This window comes from Bos javanicus, chromosome 11, assembly GCF_032452875.1.
Source record: "Bos javanicus breed banteng chromosome 11, ARS-OSU_banteng_1.0, whole genome shotgun sequence".
NCBI classification, from domain to species: domain Eukaryota; kingdom Metazoa; phylum Chordata; class Mammalia; order Artiodactyla; family Bovidae; genus Bos; species Bos javanicus.
In genome coordinates, this window is record NC_083878.1 from 101,208,889 (window position 1) to 101,230,711 (window position 21,823).

The 21,823-nt window shown below is 58.1% G+C and overlaps 1 protein-coding gene and 1 long non-coding RNA gene across 3 annotated transcripts; one reads left to right on the top strand and one right to left on the bottom strand.

The window, feature by feature from the left end:
* Positions 1–2,280: 2,280 nt before the first annotated feature.
* FAM78A (family with sequence similarity 78 member A) lies at positions 2,281–18,002 on the bottom strand. Of its 2 annotated transcripts, XM_061433866.1 has the most exons (3): positions 17,520–18,002; positions 15,832–16,897; positions 2,281–5,365 (listed from the first exon to the last, which is right to left on the bottom strand). In XM_061433866.1, the coding sequence occupies exons 2-3, from the start codon at positions 16,152–16,154 to the stop codon at positions 4,837–4,839; spliced, it is 852 nt and encodes a 283-aa protein (XP_061289850.1). In that variant the 5' UTR covers positions 16,155–16,897; positions 17,520–18,002; the 3' UTR covers positions 2,281–4,836. The 2 variants fall into 2 exon arrangements, with proteins under 2 accessions (XP_061289850.1, XP_061289851.1); XM_061433867.1 differs by lacking the exons at positions 15,832–16,897; positions 17,520–18,002 and adding an exon at positions 14,601–15,742.
* LOC133257663 (uncharacterized) lies at positions 10,817–15,377 on the top strand. The gene is made up of 2 exons (XR_009739636.1): positions 10,817–13,532; positions 13,788–15,377. It is a non-coding gene; the product is annotated as an uncharacterized LOC133257663 (long non-coding RNA).
* Positions 18,003–21,823: the final 3,821 nt, after the last annotated feature.

Here is a 21,823-nt window from a genome sequence, read left to right on the forward strand (position 1 = left end):
GCCTGAGAGTATCACCAGCCTCTGGCTTTCTGCAGTTGACAAAAAGCTATCTCCCTCTTGGACCCAAATGGGGTTTCCTCTAGGCCTCAGCCGAGCCACAAGGGAAACCCTGGTGGCTCAGACGGTAAAGCATCTGCCTGCAACTCGGGAGACCTGGGTTCGATCCCTGGGTCGGGAAGATCCCCTGGAGAAGGCAATGGCACCCCACTCCAGTACTCTTGCCTGGAAAATCCCATGGATGGAGGAGCCTGGTAGGCGACAGTCCATGGGGTCGCAAAGAGTCGGACACAACTGAGCAACTTCTCTTTCTTTTTTCCAGGCCTCAGGGCCCAAACTGGAGGGACTCTGTCCAGAGCAGAGGCTGGGCTGTACCCAAAAGTGGCGTTAGAGGGGGAGGCAAGCTGGGTGTGGGGGGCTGGCGCACCTGCTCCTCCCTGGTGTCTTGGGGCAAGTGGGCCTGGCCCGGTCCAGACAGCCGACTCCTCACGCCCTGGCTCCTGGGGGGTGGGACGCTGCAACAGCCGGTGGGAGCCGGGTGTGTGTCTCACCCCAGTCTGGGGCTTCTAAATTTAACCCGCTATCAGCCTGAGAGGCTGGAGGCTTCCACCGAGTGACGAAATGCCACTTGGAATCCAGTATGCTCATAAGTGCTCCCCCTGCACAATCTCCTCCCAAATGTCACCCTCAAACGCAGGCAGCCATCTGAGCATCCTCGCATGTCAGCGTGAAGATTCGAATGTCCGAGCAACTGCAGACCCTGATGGGGTCCAGCCCGGCTTCCTCCCGCCGTGAGCCAGGGCCGCACCCCATTGTCTGTTGATACGTGCACATGCATACATTCACACACGTCCAAGCACACACACACGCACGCCACGGTCTCATGCGCAGAGCGCAGGAGCTGACTCTGAGGTCGAAAGCCAAACCACGACAGCAAACTGCACCACCCATAAGCCATCTGGGTGGAGGGCGGCCAGGCCCATTATGCAATTTCCTGCTCTGGTGTTTCAGACCCCGGAGACAGGATGCAGAGTGCCGTTGGGATGCTGCAATGCGGCAAGCCCAGGAAGACACCAAACCAGCGACCACAGTGAACGGGGCCCCGGGATCTCTGCAGCCCGCTGACCGGGCGGCCCCTCCCAGGCAGGGACCCAGCGGGCTCACCGTGGCCCAGAGAACTGACCACACAGGGACTTCCTGTCGGGGGAGGAAGGCATTTCCTGCCTGGGGAACCCAGGATGGACTGAGCCACAAGCAGGGGGGCCTTCTTATTGTTTTCTTTGTTTCCGTTTTGTTTTTAATTTTTGGCTGCCCAGCAGGGCCAGCAGGACCTTAGTCCCCTGACCAGAGATCGAACCCGCGGTCCATGCAGTGGAAAGGCGGAGTCCCAACCACTGGACTGCCAGGGAGTCCCTTGGCAGGGCCTTGTTATTGATAGGCACCATTATTGGGCACCAAATGTGTGCGCCACAGTGACGCACTGTTGAGAGCACGCAGCGGAGTTTTGGGGTGGGGTTCAAACTCTGGCTCTGCTGCTCCCCAGATGCGTGGTCTTGGGCAGCTTATCCACTTGCATTCTCCCTCAGCTTCCCCATCTGTGGAATGAGGACTAAGATAACACCTGGGGTGTAGAGAGGGTTCAGTAAGTTAACACCCAGAACCCCAGTGGAATGGGGTGCTCGACAATGGCCTTGAGTCCATGGCCCACCTGTAGAGCCCACACCCACTCCAGGACCTCTGGGCTGCCCCAGCTCCCATACTTCCATAAGAAAGTTCTGATAGAAGATGGTATTTAGGATCAGTGCTCTGGCCCCACACAGCCCCTTTCAGCAGCTGCAGGTGTGGGCAGGATGCAGGGCCCTGTCCTCGGTTGACCTTGACTTAGCAGCTGTGTCTCCATGTGAAGATGGGTTTGCAAATCTGTGTGTAAGGACCCAGTCCACACACCAACCCTCCTGTCACACACTTTCTACTGTTTGCCAGAAAACCAAGCTGCCCCCAAGTCCTAGCTCCATCTCCAATCTCCTACTCCAACCCGGGGGCGCTGTGGGTGAGGAACCAAGGTCCCCAGGCTGTGGACCACAGAGGATGCGTCGGCAAAGTGACCCGCCTCCTCCTGGGTTCTCATCCCAGGCCCTTAGCACCAGAATCCCCAGGCTCCAGCCATGTACCCACCCCCAAACACATTCACCCGCGAGGCTGGAAATACAGAGCCATCAATACCATCCCGCCCCCTTGCCAATGAACCCACTGCTTCAGAAACATCCAGATCCTAGCCAGGCCTACTTTAAAATTCCATTTTATTTCTCTTTGTATTTGTTGCTGTTGTTTTAAAAATGTTCACGGTACATTTTTTTTTTTTTTTTTCAAGAGTCTTGTGCCTCCTGGTAAGTGCACTGGTTTGCTTTCACAGTACTCTCCACGACGGCGGACGGTCCTTATTGCTGAAGGAGTGTGTCCACGCCGGGGAGTGGGGACACCGGAGGGATAGGGGTGGGGAGCCCAGGTGAGAAGCCTGGGTCTGTGCTCCTGATCCGAGAGGCTGAGGGACCAGACCCAGGCTAAGTCGAGCATCCTTAGCTGGACCTCCAGCCTCCCCAGGGTCTTCCCAGCCCTCTCTTTAGAAAGGCCGGGAGGGGCAGAGAAAAAGGGGTGAGGGGTAGAGGATGGGGGTGGGGAGTGAGCCAGGCAGCAAGCTGACTGGGAGCCCAGGCATGCAGTAGGCATGGAGGTAGGGGGGAGGCAGCCGGAGCAGTGATGGCCTCCAAGAGGGCCCTGCTCCCTCTCAGGGGGAGTGGGCTTGGGAGACTCTACCCCCCGAACAGCTCAGGACCACTCCTCCCCCAGTCAGAACTCCTCAGCGATGGCCCAGCCCAGAAGCAGCGCTGTGGTTCCTGACCCCTCGCCCAGAGCCCTCTCTCCTTTTTAGTGCAAGAAAGACCTGAGTGCAGAGAAGGGCCTAGCCGCCTAGAGGCCAGGTCCCGTCCACGGCAGCCGGACTTGGCCACCCCGGCGCCTCCACAGCTTGTCCCCAGGGTAGGGGGCCTCGTATCCCCCTCGCTGGAGGCTGTGGCCTCTCTGGGTGGCAGGCCTCCCTCCAAACACACCAAGGGAAGCTGGCTGTCTCCCCCCACCACCCCCCAACCCCGGGGCCTGACAGGGGTCCCCGAGCACCAGGTGGCCCGCCAGCCACACCAAGTTCTCCCCCCGTCCAGTGGTTCCAGGAGAGCTGCTCACCTCCCATTGGGAGCAGGCTCGGGAGATGGCTGGACAGTAAAGCACCCCTTGAATAAACGCAGTATCCCACGGATAAAGGAGCAGAACGAGGACTCAGTGACCCACGCCCTCCCACGGTCACTGGGGCTCCTCCAAGTGGCTCATCTGCAGCAGAAATGCCTTATTTCACTCATCTGACAGTTTTCTGTGCTTGATTACCATCCGTTAGAATGAGGGACCCAGGTGACGTCGCTGTGGGTCTGGCAAACTTGGAGGAAGAGGGTTTCAGCTGGGTGTCCCTCAGCTCCTGCAAGCAGCAGACATTGTTAAAAAAAAAAAAAAAAAAAAACAGCTTGGCGTCACTCAGGACCAGGTCCTTGGGCCCCCAGAGGGCCCTCGTTCCCTTCTGTGAGAACAGGCAGCGGAGGCGGGGTGGGGGTGGGGGTCTGCCTTCTGCCTTCCCAGACCCAGGAATGCCCATCTGTGGGGGCCCCCACCTCCAGCACTGCAGTGCCCAGAGCCTGTCTGCAGCCCTCCCCCAGAGTACCTGGGAGGGGCGTCCCCTGAGAAGATGCTGCAGGGAGGTGCAGGCCCTCTTACCTCTGAACTACAGCTGGGTAGGGTGGCTGGCCCCCTCCAGGCATTGGGGACCAGTGTGGATGGAAAGAGAAAAGCTGAGATGTGCCAACGGACCCATCCAAGGACCAAGATGCTGGAAATTCTTACCTGCAACTCACAGGACCCGCCCTCTCTCCTCCTAGCCCCACCCAAGGCAAGTTCTGGCTCCAGAAAAGACAGGTGGGACACCTCCGGCTCAGAGCTCAGAGCCCTCTCTGCAGGCAGTGGTTAGGGGATGGGGTTCTACCTGGGGCAGAGAGAAGGAACTTCCGGGGCAGAATTGGTCTGTGGTTTCGGCTCAGCTAAAACGAAAGAATGAGCAGCTGGTTTTAGATCTACCTGGGCACCCCCGACCACGTGGGCAATACCCAGGAGGAGGGGCTTGGGGGCATCTCTCTCTTTCCCCATCCCCTCCTCCCTCGCCTCTGGCAGAAGATACAAAGTCCAATAGAAAAGAGATCCTGCTTTCTTTGTTCCGGGTTTTTTTTTTTTTTCCTTTAAAATCAGCTTAAGGCAAAAGTTTGGCAAAGCAAGTCTACATAAGGCCGCTTGACGGAGGACGGGGCGGGGGCAGGGGGGTGGGTCTTTCCCCTGGAGGGGCCCGCCGCACCCACCAGGCTCATCACCAGCTCCTCCTCAGACCCTGAACCTCGTAAAGAGGCATTTAAAAAAAAGAAGAAGAACAGAAAAAGCAGTTGTTTCAGGGTGTCTGTTGCAAATGAATGAACTTGCGAGGAGAGGAAAGGAGACCCAGGGCGACACTGACGGTGCACGTCGAGGGGTCGGTCCTGCCTGGGCCTCCCCCTCCCCCAGGAAAGCAGGTGCCAGAAGGGCGGGGGCGGGGCGGGGTGGGGAGGGGCCATCCCAGGGGCATTCGCACAGTGAGATCCGCCCCGCCGGAGAAGGTAGAAAGGTTGTATTTCGCTGAATGACCAGAGAGTCCGTGTGGGGGGTCGCTTGAGCGGTGTCCTCATCCGGGTGTCACCACGCGGGCGCCCCCGGCCGCTACCGGTGCTTGGGCGGGATCACCACCAGGGGCGGCCCAAACTTGGGGCGCCACATGAGGACCTGAGCGTCGTTGGCGTTGGGCTTGACCAGGGCGCTGGGTGGGATGGGCTCGTTCTTGCTCAGGATTTTGGGCTGGTCCTGGGCAATGGGCTCCCGGAGCCGGGCGCGCTGGCCCAGGGGCCGGGTGGGGTTCACCTCGATGCTCAGCTGCATGCGCCAGTGCAGGGTCTGCAGGATGATCATGTCGTTGGTCGAGGTGTTGGTGGCCACCAGCCACGTGATGAAGCTCTGGTCCCGGTAGATGTTGGTCAGTTTGGCCACGTTGCTCTCACTGACGGGCACGGCCCACGTGACGCTGGGGTAGAAGTTATCGTTCATGCTGATGATGAACTTGGAGTTTCTCTTGGTGGGGCCCACGATGGTGCAGGTCTCTGTGGTGTTGCCGTACCACGGGTAGTTCACCCCGTCCGAGTCGCTGATGGCCTCGATCTTGCCTTCCTGGAGGTCCGGGAGCTCCCAGCTGGACCTGAGGATGGGAAGGCAGTTTACATCACCAGCCAGCCACAGGCTGGTCTGCATCCCTTTGTCCTGGGGGCTCACCTCTTGGGGTGGGCCGACAGGAAACAGACACCCCAGCATCAGGTCAAGGAATTGGGGCTCCCCTAGACCTGGCACCCCCCCCCAAAAGCCACATCCTGTTCTCTTGCATCATCTCAGATTGGTCTCCCCCCTCCCCACCCCGGAAACCACTCTAGACAGGGGCTGGACTTTGGGAAGCCCTGGCTGCCCCTGGCCTCAAGGGGATGTGTCCCAGGGAGGGGCCTGGGGGCAGCGCACAGTAATGGGGAGCCCTGACATACGCTGTGCCCCCCACCCCAGGTCCTGGTGGCTGGTGGATCAGCCACATGCAGCCCTGTGGTTTCAGTGAGGGCAGAGGCCACTGATCGTGAGAGGCTGGGGGTCGAGGGGCCTCTCCTGAACACACAGCACATCAGGGCACCCTGCCTGGGAGTGCAGAGGGCAGGGAGTTTCTTTCTCTTGCTTTAGGGGCTGACAGGAAGCTTCAGGGCCCAGTGGCTGTGAGGTCGGCACTTCTAAGAGTGATTCCAGTCCCTCCATTGACCAGCACGTGACCTAGGTCAAATGCCTGCGCTCCCTGAGCTTTGGTGTTAGCACCTGGACCAAAGGCACAGGAACCAGTGCCCAGAGCCCTCGCTCAGACTCTGTCCCCTCCCCTCCTAGTCTCCTCCACCACGTGTGGGTCTGGGCTCCCTGGCCCCCTGCCCAGCATGGCCAGCATCATAGGTAGTACCCCCTTCTTTCTGCTCATGTCAGCCTAGAAGAAGAAGCACAGTATGGCCTGAATTGCTCCCACCCAGTCAGCCCATCTCCGGAGCAGCAGAACCAAGAAAACCTGAACAGCCCATCTCAAAACACCACACTCAGTCCCTGCCTCCGGGCCAGCTATACAATCAATGCCTCCTGGCCTTGCTGCAGCTGCCGGGGAACCTGCACTTGCAGCTTCAGGCCCAGCTGAGTACCAGCAGTACTTGGTCAGCCTGTCTTGCTTTCAGGGGTCTCAGTCTTCCTGGGGTGGAAGGAGGCGGCTGGGCTGTCTGTGGAGTTCAGACTCAAGAAACCTACTGGACTTGCTCAAAGTCTCAGCCACCCTCTCACTGGTGTGACACCCTGAGCAAAGTCCCTGTACCCCCTGGGTCCCAGACTCATCACCTTGTCCCACCTGGGGTCACGGAAGGATTCAGGCAGGAACATGCCAGCCCAGGGCAGGGCACAGGACAAAGGCCAGTGACTGGTGTCTGCTGGCACTCCTGTCGCCATGGCTATTGCTATAATAATAGCTCTCAGACAGAAGAGGACACTGGCCTGTCCCAAGTCACTCTGAGGACACGTGTGGCTGGACAGCAGCATTCGGGGAACCCACCCGTTACAGACTCACCAACAGTCACCTCCACCCCACTAGGCAGATAAAGTAAGGAAAGCTGCGGGTGGGGGTCTTTTTCCTCAGTGATTCCGCTGGGCAGTGAGACCTGGGCGCCTGCCACACCAGACGCTCTGCCCCCAGAATTCTGCACCTGTGTACACTAGCAGTTCTCTCCAGAATATATATTACAAAATGTGTTTTTATTCACAGCAGCACTGTTCACAGTAGCCCAAATGTGGAAGCAACCCAAGTGTCCATCACTGGACGATGGATAAAGTGGTCTGTTCATTACAATGGAATATTATTCACCCTTAAAAAGCAAATTCCGACACACGCTACAACATGGATGAACCTTGACATCATGTGAAGTGAAATAAGTCAGACACAAGAGGACAAACACTGTGTGATTCCACATATATGAGGCCCCTCGAGGACTCAGATTCAGAGACAGAAAGCAGGATGTGGTTGCCGGGGGCTAGGGGAGGGGCACGGACAGCCAGGGTCCCACGGGTGCAATCTCAGTTGGGGAAGATGAAAAATTTCTGGAAATAGATGCACAACAGAGTGGATGTTTTTAACACCCCTGAACTTAAAAATGGTTAAGATGATAAATTTTATATATATCTTTGTTGTTTTGTTTAATCACTCAGTCGTGTATGATTCTTTGTGATCCCATGGACTGCAGCCCGCCAGTCTCCTCTGTCCTTGGGAATTTCCAGGCAAGAATACTGGAGTGGGTTGCCATTTCCTCCTGCAGGGGATCTTCCCACAGGGATCAAAGCTGCGTCTCCTGCATTGGCGGGCAGATTCTTTACCACTGACCCACCAGGGAAGCCCACGTATAACTTAATAATTAAAAATGCATTCCTGAGATGTAGCATTTAATGTTGCTGCTGCTGCTAAGTCGCTTCAGTCGTATCCGACTCTGTGTGACCCCATAGACGGCAGCCCACCAGGCTCCCCTGTCCCTGGGATTCTCCAGGCAAGAACACTGGAGTGGGTTGCCATTTCCTTCTCCAATGCATGACGGTGAAAAGTGAAAGTGAAGTCACTCAGTCGTGTCTGACTCTTAGCGATCCCATGGACTGCAGCCTACCAAGCTTCTCAGTCCGTGGGATTTTCCAGGCAAGAGTACTGGAGTGGGTTGCCATTGCCTTCTCCGATCATTTAATGTTAGCAATTAGTAAATGTGGTCACTACTGGAGGGATAATTAGGAATGTGATTTTTGCTAATTTTTCTGTTTATTTCATTAAAAAGGTCACAAATTAGCGTAACACCTGTCTCATAGGCCATCTCCAGCCCGGGGCCCTGAGCTCGTCAGACTCCAAGGAAGGAGGTCACAGTTGTGAACCTGGAGATTCAGCTGTCCCAGGGGGATGGCCGCCACGGACCAGAGAAGAGGGTCAGGGTCCCTGTCCTGAATTTCTCAGAAGCCCGTGTCCCACCTGCATCCAGCCTCCTGGAAGGCACCCACTCTACCTTCTCATGGTGTTTCACTCTTAAAAATTGTTTTTTGGGTTTTTTTAAGGCAGAAAGCCATCTCGCCAAAGGCCCCCTTTCACTAAGAGCTGGCTTGTTTGGGGGAGTAGGGCTTGGTACCCGCATGGCCCCCCTCTCTCTGTGTCTCAGCCTCTGACCCCAAAGCTTCAGGTTCCCTTTCCCCTACCAGCCCCCCCAGATGCCCACGCGCTGGCTCAGTCACAGACGGGTGACGTCCCCATGAGCGAGCAGACAGCCCTGTCTCACGTGGCGTATTACTCAGAACCAGGGCCAAGGGCGTCTGTTTTCACATCATCACAGGCCAGCTGAGCTAGCTGTGGTCTCGGTCCAGTCTCCGAGTCGAGGCGGTACGAGGGGGCGTGGGTAAGGGCACAGTAGCTGAGGGATGTGGGCCAGCCCAGGGCCAGTATCACCCTGGCTACCAGCTCTGGTCAAGTCACAGATGTCAGCTCCACATGGGTCCACCGTGGTAATCACACCCACCTTCCAGGTTTCTGTGATGATTAAACCTGTCGACACATACCACCTGGTACGCGATAAACAGCAAAACGTGGAAACTCCCGGAGAACATCTGAGGGAGGCGTGCCTCTCACACTAATGGATTTGCCAGCCCCGATGTGACCTGAGGCCTTCTGACCTCATTTATGTTTCCAAATTATCTGGGCTCTGAAAGGAATAGTTTCATACAGTTCCTGCCTTGAAGACTTCCTGTTTGTTCTGCAGGGACCTCGGGCTTCGAGGCAGACCCTTGGTTTTCCGCTCCCAGCACACCCTGAGCCTTCTGGTTTGCAAGGTGAGGACAGTACAGCTACAGATGTCACCGAAAGGTCTGGGCAAGGCTCTCAGGTCCACACGGATGCCCAGCCAGCACCAGATCTAGGTGGAGGAGGGGGATTTGTGAACACAAGCAACCGCCCATCTCTGCCCAGCGCCTCCTGTCCAGACCCCAGGGCAGGTCCTATCAGGCCTCCCACAGGGGAGCAGGGGACATGGTCTCCCCCATGTCCTCTCCCCCTTTGCTCGCCGGCCTACACAGGTCTTCAGTGCGACAGTGGCCACAGGATGTGTGGCACCAGCACAAAGTGAAAGTTGTTCAAAAGTTAAGAACTGCCACGTGGTAACCGTGGAGCCAGGCACCAGGCCGGGGGCCCTTCAGAGCACAGGACCCCGCTGTGCCCACGCCCAGGAAACTGGCCCGCTTCCCGTCACTCTCCCACCCTCATCCTGGAGGTGTGGGAAAGCAGAGGACGGCAGGCAAGTCCAAGCTTCAAGCCGGACTGCAGATGCTTTCTGGGGCCTGCTGGCAGCACATCTGAGCCAGACTCCTGAATTCCCCTCAAACCCCGCTCCTTCTGCAGCGCCATCCAAAAGCCACTCAACAAACGTCTGCAGGAAGCCCCACGGGCGCTGGCCACCCCGCCGTGGCGACCCGGTCATCAGCGATGTTGGGGGCCCTGCACCCTCTGGATGCCCGAATCCATCCCTGACTGCCCCCTCACCTCCAGACTGCCCCCCGCACGCCCCCGCCTCGTCCCTGGCCACAACCCTTCACCTCTCCCAGGTCTCCTCCTGCCCTCTGCCAAGCTCTCCTCCCTGAAACACAAGTGATCTTTAAAAACACAAAACGGATGGCACACTTCCTTCCTCCAACCCCTTTAAATCTGCCGTGACCCCCCTTCCCCATGGCCCTGAAAGTCAGATGTGGGCGAAGCTGAGGGCCCCCAGGTGCATGCCTGCACGCGTGTGCACACAGTCTGCAGCATGCAGACGCTCCAAGCAGTACGACTGACGGGGAGTGAGTCTGAAGGGGTTACAAAAGGCCTTCCCTGCAGGCCAGAGAAGGGGTTGAGGCTGTGCCAAAGTGCGCCAACAGAGGCTGGGGAGGGTCACCCTATGGCCCCAGGCCCAGCCACCAGCCCGAAGTTGGCTGTGCTCAAAGGCCTGTGGGTAGAGAGGGAAGGAAACCAGAGGTGCCCAGAGACCAGAGGTGTGACCCTCCTGTGGGCACTGTTTCCTCCCACCTCACCGCTCCCTCTGCCCAGGCCGCAGTCCCAGGGCCTGCCACGTGGGGAAAGGGCCCAACAGCACCTGTTTCAGTTTTCAGTTTTAAAAGCTGTGTTTTGTTTTGTTTTTAAAAAGCAAGCCATAGAGAAGTACCCAAAGTGAGAAACATGAATCCTGCCTTCTGGGCCTCCCCCTTCCTCGGCAAGGTTACTCACCACACCCCACTCTGGTGAATATCCTTGTGAAGCTTTCTCCCTGCACATACCCAGTATATGTTCAGTTTTTAGTGACAGAATCTTGATGCGAGCCCCTCTTCGTCCTATGTAGCAGCCTCGCCATACTCTGCCCTGGAGACAGGACACTGGGGGTGTTCGTGGCTCTTTGCCACGATGGCCGGGGCTGGAGTTTCTGCCCGCACACACGTCCTTTCTGCCCCGCTCCTTCCATTCATGTATTCATTGACTCATTTGTTCAGTAGACATTTTTATGTGCTTACTACCTGCCAGGCACCAGGCCAGGGGCTCAGTTTCTGTTAAGAGACGCCAGAACTACTGGGTTGGCCAAAAAGTTCATTCAGGCATTTCCGCAATACAAAGAACCCGAACAACAGTGCCAGAGTTGAAGGTCCCGTGTACTTATAATTCTGAAAGCTCATCTTCCAGAAGCTGCCCACATTGTACCCCCCACACCAGGCATTACTGATCCTTTCCATTTTTAACCCAGATCCTATCAGCGGAAAAAAAAAAAGCATCTCCCCATTTCATTCGCCACTCCCCTGATCATGGCGGTGGCCGGTGCCTCCCCGCACAGCCTGGGAGACGCCAGCTTCTGTTTTCTGCCCTCAGAAGGCGAGGGTGGGCATGATCGCCAGGCGGGGACCGGCCCAGGGGCAGTTCTTTTGGGGTCGGGCAGTACCCCCGCCCCCAACTTCCTCCCACCCCAAAGCCTGGAAACGAGGACTTCCCTCTCCGGCCTCCACCAGGGCCCCGCAGATGGGGGAGGCCGCCTTCCGGGTGCAGAGAGGAAGTACCGTCCCCAGTTGTTCTGCCCGGCCCCCCGGGCAGGCCCAGGCCGCAGGAAGAGGCCACGTGGTCACCAGGCCATGCCTCCTGACCCGGCCCCAGACCTGCTGGAGCAGAGCAAGCCTCCTAGGGCAAGTGGCCTCGGGTCTGAGCAGCCCCAGCCTCAGCATCAGTGAGGACCTCTTGGACTCCTTGGGAGACCAGAGAGAGACCGGGGAGCCAGGCAGAGGCCCCTCCACCCCTGCCAGGCCCTTTCCCACTGGCCTCGTCATCCTGCTCAAGTCATCGCAGGTCTGGCTGCAAAAACCCTGAGAGGTCTCATCGCCAGAGATTCCCATGCTCTAGGCGGGTATGGGAAGCCGAACCCAGAAGAAGAAGAGCAACGACTCTAACACAGCAATCTGTGCTGATTCCTTGCCGGGCGCTGTGTAATTGATGATGAATGAATGCTAGTTACGGAAGGGATAGCAACTATGCAACCAGTGCTTTGTATACGCAGACACTGTGCTGAGTCCTCATGAGGCACTATCTCATTTAGTCCCTCAACAACCCCATTTCACAGATGGGAACAGTGAGGCTCATAAAGGTTGGGAACTTGGCCTGAGCTTGCTGTACCTGTGGATGGTGGAGCTGGGGGGCCACGCCCTGCTGAACAAGGGCACGGGCAGGTGGCATTGTCAATCCAGAGAGACCCCCATGTCTTGAGCTGTTCTCCTCCCCTCACCCCAAGCCTGCCCTTTGGCAAAACCTGGAGCCAGAGCCGGCCTTGACTTTGACTTTGGTCGTGAGCCAGATTCCCTGGGGGCTCCAGCGGGAGGGCAAATTAGGGATAATGTGAAGCGTCCCACACACAAGGGAGAAATTGGGACTTGTCACTTGGAAGATTGTGCCAGCTGACAGGTGGCGGCTAAGGATTGCGGAGGACGGGGCTGTGGAGGCAGGCGTCTCCAACAGTATTTTTTTTTTTGGGGGGGGTAGCTTTTAAAGCAATGTGGGCTGAACCCCAAACGATATAGAATCCTCTCAAGCTGGCACAAGAAACTCACCATTTTCTAGCTCTCCTCTTTAAGCTGGGGCATTACTGGGGTTTGGCGTGTGGCATTGTTTCACTGCAAACATTTCCAACCCACAATGTCATTCAAAAGGGTTCTCCTCCTGGATTAGAGATTAATTTCAAGCAGGGATAATGTTTGGGGGTATTACGGGTTTTGGTTAAGTATTTGGAATTAATATTTTTAATACAAGAACAGAAACCCTAACCTAACCTTTGCACCTGGCCATCCGCTCCCCAGGCCTTTAAAGCCCAGGGGGGCTTCATTTTAAGGCTTCAAATTGCCTGGGTCTAGCCCAGCAGTTCTCAACCAGGGGTGACTTTTCACCCCTCCTGGGGACATCGGGCAGTGTCTGGAGACATTTTTGGTTGTTAGGATTGGGGGAGGGAGGCTCCTGGCATTGAGTGGGTAGAGACCAGGGACACTGCTCAATATCCTGCAACGCGCAGGACAGCCCCAGTCCCAGCAAAGTTAAGGGGCAGCTCCGGGCAGCCTGAGGCCACTGGTCACCCCACCTCTCACCACCCCTGACTTTCCTTCACATCACGGGGCTTAAAAAAGTGAAGAAGCCTCGTTATCACAGGAGGTTTGGGATAGGGAAGAGTCTTTCCATCCCATCAAAATGCTTCCATCTGAGACTTCCCTGGCAGTCCAGTGGTTAGGACTCTGAGCTTCCAATACAAGGGACGTGGGTTCAATCCCTGGTTGGGGAACGAAGATCCCATATGCTGCGTAGCAAAAACAAAATGCTTCCATTGGTATTCAAGCAGGCACAGCTGTCCAGGCTTTTTCTGGAGGCCAGAGCCTCCCCACCGGCCAGAGGAACCATGCTACTTGCTAATTCAGTTTCTTAATACAGTTTTGTTGATTAATAATCAAGCAGTTTCCAACTGTGCATTTCAGCCACAGGGCAGTCACCTACAGCTGTCCTCTCCTCGAATCCTCCCAGCAGCCTACAGGCACTTCTAACTCCCCATCCACAGATGGCAAAGCCTAACCTCCAAGAGGCAACTTGCTGAGGCCCCAGAGCCAGCACTGGGGTCATCCTGACCCCAGAGACTGAACTCATTAATGGCCAGTCCCTCCTGCCCCTCCAGGGAGCCTCCAACTCTGCTCTTTCTCTGGGGCTGGTCCCATCTCCACCGGGACCTCAGTGGACCCTGGATAAGGAGGTCCGTAGGACACAGGGGTCCCTACGCTGAGATGTGTTCCGAGAAGGGGAGAGAACAAAAGGAAACACATACAGAATGAGGAAAACGGCCTTCAACCACTTGAAAACTCAAATCACGCGACTCACACTGTTAACTGTTAAATTCTTAAGTCAGGGAATAGGCTCTGTGTGAAAGAGGAAGACCTGGGCTGGGGAGAAAATTCAGCACGAGGAGTAATTTACATCTATCTGAATTCAGCCACGATTCTTTTTACAGGTCCCGTCACCCACTCCCTGTCTGACAGGAGGATCATCACAGTAACGACAGCGTTACAGACAATAGTCACCTGCAGTAAGTATCTACTGTGGGCTTGGCGCAGGGCCGAGAGCTTGACCAATGTCACCTCCCGTAACTCAATAAGCCCATGCTGCAAGGCCTATGACTGGCCCCGATTTGCAGACGAGGAAACCGAGGGTCAGAGTGGCTAAGGTCACACCCTGGAAAGTGACAGAGCCTGGACTGGAGCCCAGGTCCGCTTGACTGCAGTCTAGGTGTGCGCTCGGTTCCTCTAACCAGGAACCAAGGACTGGCACAGACAGAGAAAGGTCAGCTCAGGTCTCCTGACGCAGGCCTGCCTCCAGCCATAGTGCCCCAACGGACCTGGAGCCACCAGAGGTAGCCCAAGGCCTTGAAGACTCACGGGTGGGGAAACCGAGGCTCCGGGCCAGGCCTGCTCCCTCCCCACCACACAGCAAAACTCAGCCCCTTCAACCCTCCGCAACTTTCCTCTTCCTGGCTCTCACAGGAGGAGGACGGAACTTTCCAAGTTCAGAAGGACCCTCTGACTTCCCTATTCCTTCTCGGGAAGAAAACAAGCTTAGCCTAAAAGCCTAGAAAAACCCTTGTGTCTTGCCAGTTGTCCCAGATGCCCTGCAAAGCCTGAGAATATTTTGGGCTTAAGACTTCTTAGGGAAGGTCCACACCAAGTAACTAAGAAGCGTATTTCCCTTCTTGGGATGGAAAGTCAGTACCATCTCCCGCCACCCCCGCCAACCCCGCCTGGTTTAATAACCACTTGGAGAGTCAGACCTGGAGCATAGATGTCAGGTAGACAGAGGGGAGCCGATGAGTGTCCAGATATGGCCCACGTGCCTCTCGGGGTGGCCGTGGTTACACCTAGTTTTCAGTTTTTCCATGATCTTCCTGTTGCCCTTGTAACATCAGAGTCACAGGTGGAGAAGCCACAAGATTTGGTGTCCCCTCCCCATCCTCTCTAATTTCAGGTGGCTCCGGGGGTTCTTAAATCAGTTTCAAGTCTGAGGGCAAGTCTGCTACAGGACGGGGGAGGTGTGTTGCAGGGGTGGATCCTGAGAGAGAGGCTGTGGGCGAGCATCCATGGCCACTCCCAGGGGTCTAGTTGGGGGGCTGCCTGGTGCCTTCAGAAGCCTCCTCGTGCTCAGAAACAGCTATTGTCATCGCCCTGTCTTAGGCACCCCTTCAAGTTAAGTCACTTCCCTCTCTGTCTACCACTGCTCTTTGCACACTCAGGGTGACCATCTCTAAGATCAGGGCACCTGCCAGGATCCTAAGAGGCCTCACCAAGCGCTACATTACCCCGAGGACATTCCAGAGACCGGGCTGGAGAGAAGAGGCCAGTGGGCTCCTCTCAGCTGTTAGGGGCCCCCTGGAGCCCTCTGCACACTGATGATGGAGGTCCACAGAAAGTGGCCTTCTGCCCCAGAGAGAGAGAACACTGCACTGCAATGCAAACCAAGTTTCTAAAACCCTCTCCAACAAAACTCTATCCTGAACAGAGCAGAGCATCCCCCCAGGTCTTGATGTGCCTCCAAAAATGCAGGGGGACAAGATCAGGCTCAACACAGAGCCCTGCACGCTAACTCTGGAGGCTGTGGAAGCCCATCTCTCCTTCCCTGAGTGCCCACTATGACCACGTGGGCTGGCGGAGGCCTGAGCTGGGCCAAGCCCCTGCCCCTCCAGTGACCCAGGACAGCACGCCTGCTTTGCCAAAGAGGCACCCTATGGAGTGTCCCTCTGCTTCCTGGGCATCTTGCGGGGAGGGAGATGGGAACCCTGGGGGGACCAGGACAGTGGAAGGGAAGGTCCTAGAGCCGTGACCCCGATCTGAATCAACAGGCAAGCCCTCTAGGTGGCCTGGCCGAGGAGGACTCAGAGAGCACTTCCATGTCTGCCTCATGCCTCTGGCCCTGGAGAGACCCCTCTGTAGCCGCCCCGCCACATCCCCCCCTTCTCCCCCCCTCAGCGGCCCCCTCCCCGAAGCTTGCTTTTGAGCAGTACTCACATGCCCTGCTCCCCATACTGGTTGTAGAACTCCATGTGGCTGCACGCCTGGATCCAGCCGACTATCCAGGTCTCCTTCTTGGGGATGGGCGGCATGACCACCTGGGCCGAGGCACGGAAGTGGGGTGTCCGGTAGCGGAGCACCACGCTGGAGGACTCATCGATGCTGGTGGGGATGGGGTCGATAGAGGCCTTCACATCGATCACCGTGATGCCTTCCCGGAAGACTCTGGCTTTGCCTCCGATGCTCTGAATGCAGCCCATGGCACACAGGACCACTCTGATCTCCAGGGAAGACCAGCAGTCCCAGGGGAAGCTGGGCATTGACAGGATGGAGGCCGCCGGACCCAGTGCAGACAGTAGTACAGCTCTTCAATCTCAAATCCCAAGACCGATATCCATAGGATAGAAGATTCACTGAGTCCAGGGGGTTCGCATATCACTACCGCGGGGCCACTTTATAAATAAGGATTTTGCTGCATTTCAAGGGCCCTGGGTTCTCTCTTCTGCGAGCAGTGAACAAAAATCACCGATATTCTTTGGGTTAAAAAAAGGAAAGTTTGGAGGTTAATGGATAAGCATGTTGTTCAGACATCCAGCCCTTCCCGTGCCTCACACGCGGGGAACGCAGCTCCGAGACGCTCCCTGAAGTCTTCGGGCGAAGAAGGCAAACGCCGGCAGACACATAAATAAGGAAGGCTGCGTCCCCTGCGCGGTGCCGCCACCCTGGCTGCCAGAGACCGACTTCCTGCCCTTCTGCCTTCCGCACGCGCTCGGGCACACGCACCCGGCCGCTCGCCCGGCCCGGTCGAATCAATGGGAGAGCAGTTTCTGTTCAGTCGGCCAAGGTCCGGGGGCCCTCGGGGGCTTCCAGGAGGGCGAGCGCCCGGCGCGGGCCGCCCGCGGGGTCCCCGTCGGCGCCCACTCGCGGGCGCGGGCCGACGCCCCCACGCGGGCGCGCCGCGTCCCCTCGCCGCTGTCGCTGTCGCCGCCCGCCGCCGCCGCCGTGCGGGGGGCCCCGGGGCTGCGCTCGGGCCGCTGCCTGGTTCGCCGCGGCCGCCGAGGACCTGGAGGGGGAGGTGGAAGGGACAGGGCGTCAAGGCCGGCCTCAAAGTTGAACCGAACTTTGCTGCGGGGGACGCGCTGGGCGGCGACGCGTGTGCGCGGGGCGCGCGGGCTGCGGAGCTGACCGCGCACCTCTGGGCGGTCTCCCCGGAGGCGGCGGCCACCCCCCCAACACCCGCCCGCCCCGTCAGTGGCGGCCGCACGACCGCGCGCACCAGCGAATAATCGCCGCCCGTGACATCTCCGCTGACACCTCGCGGCCCGGAGGCGGGGTCGGGGAGGGGGAGGCCACCGCCTGGCACTGCAGTGGGCCTCGTGGACTTTGGGTCCTGGCACTGCCCCCACCTCCTCGCCGCCGGCGCCCCTTCCTGGTCAGACTCCCTCCGGGCCCTCCCCACCACGGGGGGCGCAGGGCCACCCTGCAGGCGGGTCAGGTCGGACGCACGCCCCTTCACGAGCCGGGGCTCCCCAGGCTCCTGAAGGGCGCAGTGCCCCTGCCCCACCGCTTTTATGCCCCTCTAGCCAGCCCCGAGTGGCCCCCCATCCCCGCGCGTCCGGCGCGCTCGCCGCCGCCGGGGAACTTTGGCGCGCACGCCCCCAACCCGGGCGGCGCCTCCGACTCACCTGCCCCTCGGGCCGCTCCGCGTGCCCGGGCTGCCGCCCTCCGGACGCCCCCGACCCCACCACGGGTACGTCCTGGGGGCGCCCCCACCCCCTTTCTCGGGGAAGTGTCCTTTAGCTCTACAGGGGTTTGGGGGCCGGCGTGGACGACCCCCCGGCCCCCGAGTCCTCCTAGCTCGGGGCTGCCCGGCGGGTGGGGGTCGGGGGTCGGGGGTGGCCGGGGGCGGAGGGGTGAGGCTCGGGATTCTCTCGCCCCCACCCCGCTCGCCTGCTTTATTTTATGATCATCGTGAGCGTGCTGTCGCCGCTCAGCCCCGCCGCCGCGCCGCAGCCGCCTGGCGCGCCCCGCGCTGCCTCGCTCTGCTGCAGCATCGGAAAGGCAACCAGGTCAAACTTTGCAGAAACTCAGCCCCTGCGCCGGCCTGGCCCCTAGTCCGCCCGCAGCCGCCGGCCGGGAGCGCAGCGCACGCAGGGACCGCCGCCCGCTCGCCGGCCCCGCGGGGGTGCAGGTCCGCAGGGGGCGGCGGGCGGGCGGGCGAGCGGGCGCCGCCTCCTCCTCGCCGCCCGCCCCGCTCTCCACCCTCGCTCCCCGCACACAGCCCTCCTCCCCACTGGTGATCCTCTCCCCCCACCCCTTGCCCCCCTCTCGCTCCCTCGCTGTCTCTGCAGCTGCTGGGGGAGCCGAGCCTCTCCTTGCAGAAACGACATTTCCTTTTTGGCTAGCTCCGGGAATTCTGGGTAGTGTAGTTCGGCTTCTGTCTCCGGTCCAGGTGGGCTGCTCCTCGTGCCCTTTGAACTCAGTGGGCTTTCCCCGGATCAGGGCAGGCGGAGGGGTGGGAGGTGGGCGTCGCCCTGGCCTGGCTGGTTGAGACAGCGCAGGACTCTGGGGGAGGGCTCCAGGGCTGGGAGGTTGGGAGTGAGGGGAGAAGGGATAAAGGTCCCTGTGTTGTTCTCTGTGCTGGGCCTCTAGGCACCCCGACAGGTGGTCAGGGCCTGTTGGGCCCCAACTGTGATCAACACTGGACAAGCCTAGTCATTTCATTTACCATCAGCCAGCGCCCCCATGGGAGGCTTATCGTGTGTATTTCACAGAGCCTAGGGAATCCAAAGCTGGGAGATTTCCAAGACTTGCCCACCAGTCCCACCCAAGTGGGTGTCCCGGCTGAGACCAGGAGGTCTACATGCAGAAGAGGTCCTAGAGGGGTTTGACCCTGGACAGGGGGGATCACTGTTAACCTCTCTAAGCATCTTCGAACCAGGACCCACCTACCCCCAACCCCCACCTTGGAACTGCCACCAGGAAAAGGGGGAATGGCCAGGTGGTTTGTGACATCAGAAAATCTGGTAGCCACACTAGAGCCATGCCCTTCTGCCATGATTTTGCCCACCACAAGGCACAGGGCAGGTGGTTCCAGCCAGAGCATCCTGACAACAGTGAGGGCAGGATTTGGAGGAGCAGAGGGTTCCCACCACTCTGAGGTCCTCTTTAAGGGGTGATCAGCCAGCCAAATGATCCATCTCATACCAGCAACCAGCTTGGGCCACAGGCAGGAAATGGCCAGTCGAGGTGGCCACTGCGTCGTGCCCAGCTGCACCTCTGCCACTGTCCTGATGACTGCCATGGGCCCTGAGCCTAATGAGGGGTCATCCCTTTCCAGATCAGCTAGTAAGTGGTTTATTCCTGGTCCTGCTGACTGAGACCAAGGTGTGGTGGCCCTTGGGATCTGCCTACTGCCAGAAGGGAGGAACCCCACAGGGCTCTGAGGGACCCCGTGTAAATTTCCACTTCTGGGAAGAAGCTTTCCCAGCCTCAACCCACAGTGTCCTCTCCCTGCTGTGAACTCGTGGCCTCCTCAGAACATCCTGCCCTTCTGGATGCACTTCAGCCTTCACCCACTTCAGCTGGTGGGTGAATTATTATGCTGTTCACTTTATATAGAGATATTAACTTTGGGGGTGTCCCTCTCATCTGCCCACACCATCAGCTCTAGTGCTTGGAATACGGGAGTGGATACCCAGTCCCTTTCTCCAGGGGATCTTCCCAACCCAGGGAAGGAACCTGGGTCTCCTGCATTGCAGGCAGATTCTTTACCAGCTGAGCCACAGGGGAAGCCTGCACTTCTTGCTCATCCTACGTGAAAGAACAGAAGTCAGAACCCGAAAGTGTCTACTAAGCAGCCAGGCCCCCGGAGATGATTTCCAAGAGTCGAGTGTCCTCGATGCCTCTTAGAAGTGACGTTACACCCTGTAGTTCTGGGCTCGGTTGGCCTGGGTTCATGATGATGACGATAAGGTGTCCACCACGTGTCCATATGCGTGCGTGCTAAGTCACTTCAGTCATGTACAACACTTTGCGACCCTCTGGACTGTAGCCGGCCAGGCTCCTCTGTCCATGGGATTCTTCTGGCAAGAATACTGGAGTGGGTTGCCGTTTGCTTCTCCAGGGGTTCGTCCCAATCCAGGGATTAAACTCACATCTCTTATGTCTCCTGCATTGGCAGGCGGGTTCTTTACCACTAGCATCACCTGAGAAGCCCACCACACCACTGAGCAGATATTATCTCTTCCGACCCCCTTGGCCCCAGGAGGTGGGCTGGACAGAGAGACCCATGGGTCAGGTGACCATGGTTTTCCAGAGTCTGCATGCCCCTAGATCTGGCCAAGTTCAAAGCCCACTTATCTCCTCCTCCCCCCTTGCCTGGGGGCCAGCCCCCTCTGAGCCCAGGGGGAAGTGACGCTAGAAAACCCTGTGTCTGGTAAGTCCCACCAGAAGACTGCTTGGGTGCCCATGGGGTGAGCAAAAAATAGAAAACCCCTGACCCTCAATCCCAGAGATGCCTCCTCTTCCACGTCACCTCCTAGGCTGTATTTTGTCTCGGGCTAGTTTGAGGGCCAGTTCTGCAGAGGGAGAGCACAGGCGGTGTCTGGGGGCCTTTTTCCCAGGCTCTGAGCTAAGGACGGGCACCCCTGGGCCCGCCTTGAGCGATGGAGGGTCTGAAAGGGCCAGCCCACACCTGCCTCCCCTACCCCGGCTCCCCACGGGCCCTCTGAGGTCCGGTGGCTTCCCTAGCTCTCGGGCCCTCCAGCCTTCCTGCCTCTCCGCACAGCCCTGCTTCCTGCTCAGCGTTTTCTGGAGTCTGTGGGTGTTGGGCACAGACCCACGGCTGTCTCAGCATATGTGAGGGCCCATGAGGCCTCCACACGAGACTGAAAAGCTGGCGTCAGCAGAAAAGAGGGAGGGGTCATCTGCTTGTGATGTGCCCAGCACCACGGGGACGCCCACATGCCCCCCTCAGACCTCAGTCTCCCCAGACTCCTCTGTGTTGATGTCACCGGTGAAGGGGAAAGAGCAGAGGTCAGGAGGCACAACCCCAACTCCTCCTCGGGGATGGTGAACTCCCCAACGTGGCAACTTAGGAGCTCTTAGTGCCGTTGGTGGGAGGACAAGGTCCCTCAGTTTGCAGCACGCTGGCCCAGAGAGGTCGTGAAAACCCAAAATCACACAGCAAACCAGAGGGAGAAACAGCCTGACCCCACCTAGCTGGGTTTATATATATAAACACACACACACACACACACACACATTCATTGGCTGTGCCAGGTCACAGCTGCGGCACTCAGGATCCTTAGTTGCGGCATGTGGGAGCCAGTTCCCTGACCAGGGATCAAATCCAGGCCCCCTGCATGCGGAGCTCAGAGTCCTAGCCTCTGAACCACCAGGGAACACCCTGAGATGGGTTTTAACACAGTGTCAATGAGTCCAAAGCCCTCCCAGGTCTGCAGGAAAGCTGAATGCAGGGTCTCTTCATTGAACATTACTGGAGCCAGGGCCTCTGCATGCATCAGCTTCATGGCTCTCCATGACAACCCTGTGAGCCAGTCCCATCACCAGCCCATTCCACATATGAGGATACTGAGGCCTGATGAAGAAGGAGGAGTGGATAGAACCCCTCAATGGCTCTGAGACCTGGAGGCTGGGGGATTTGATGTAGCAGGCATTCTCACCAGCATTCCCTGCAGTTGTTGGTGTTCAGCTGCTAAGTCATCCGACTCTTTGTGATCCCATGGCCTGCAGCATGTCAGTCTCCCCTGTCCTCCACTACCTCCCAGAGTTTGCTCAAACTCATGTCCATTGAGTCAGTGATGCCATCCAACCATCTTATCCTCTGTCGTCCCCTTCTCCTCCTGCCTTCACTCTTCAGACCAGCATCAGGGTCTTTTCCAATGAGTCAGCTCTTCATATCAGGTGGCCAAAGTATTGGAGCTTCAGCTTCAGCATCAGTCCTTCCAATGAATATTCAGGGTTG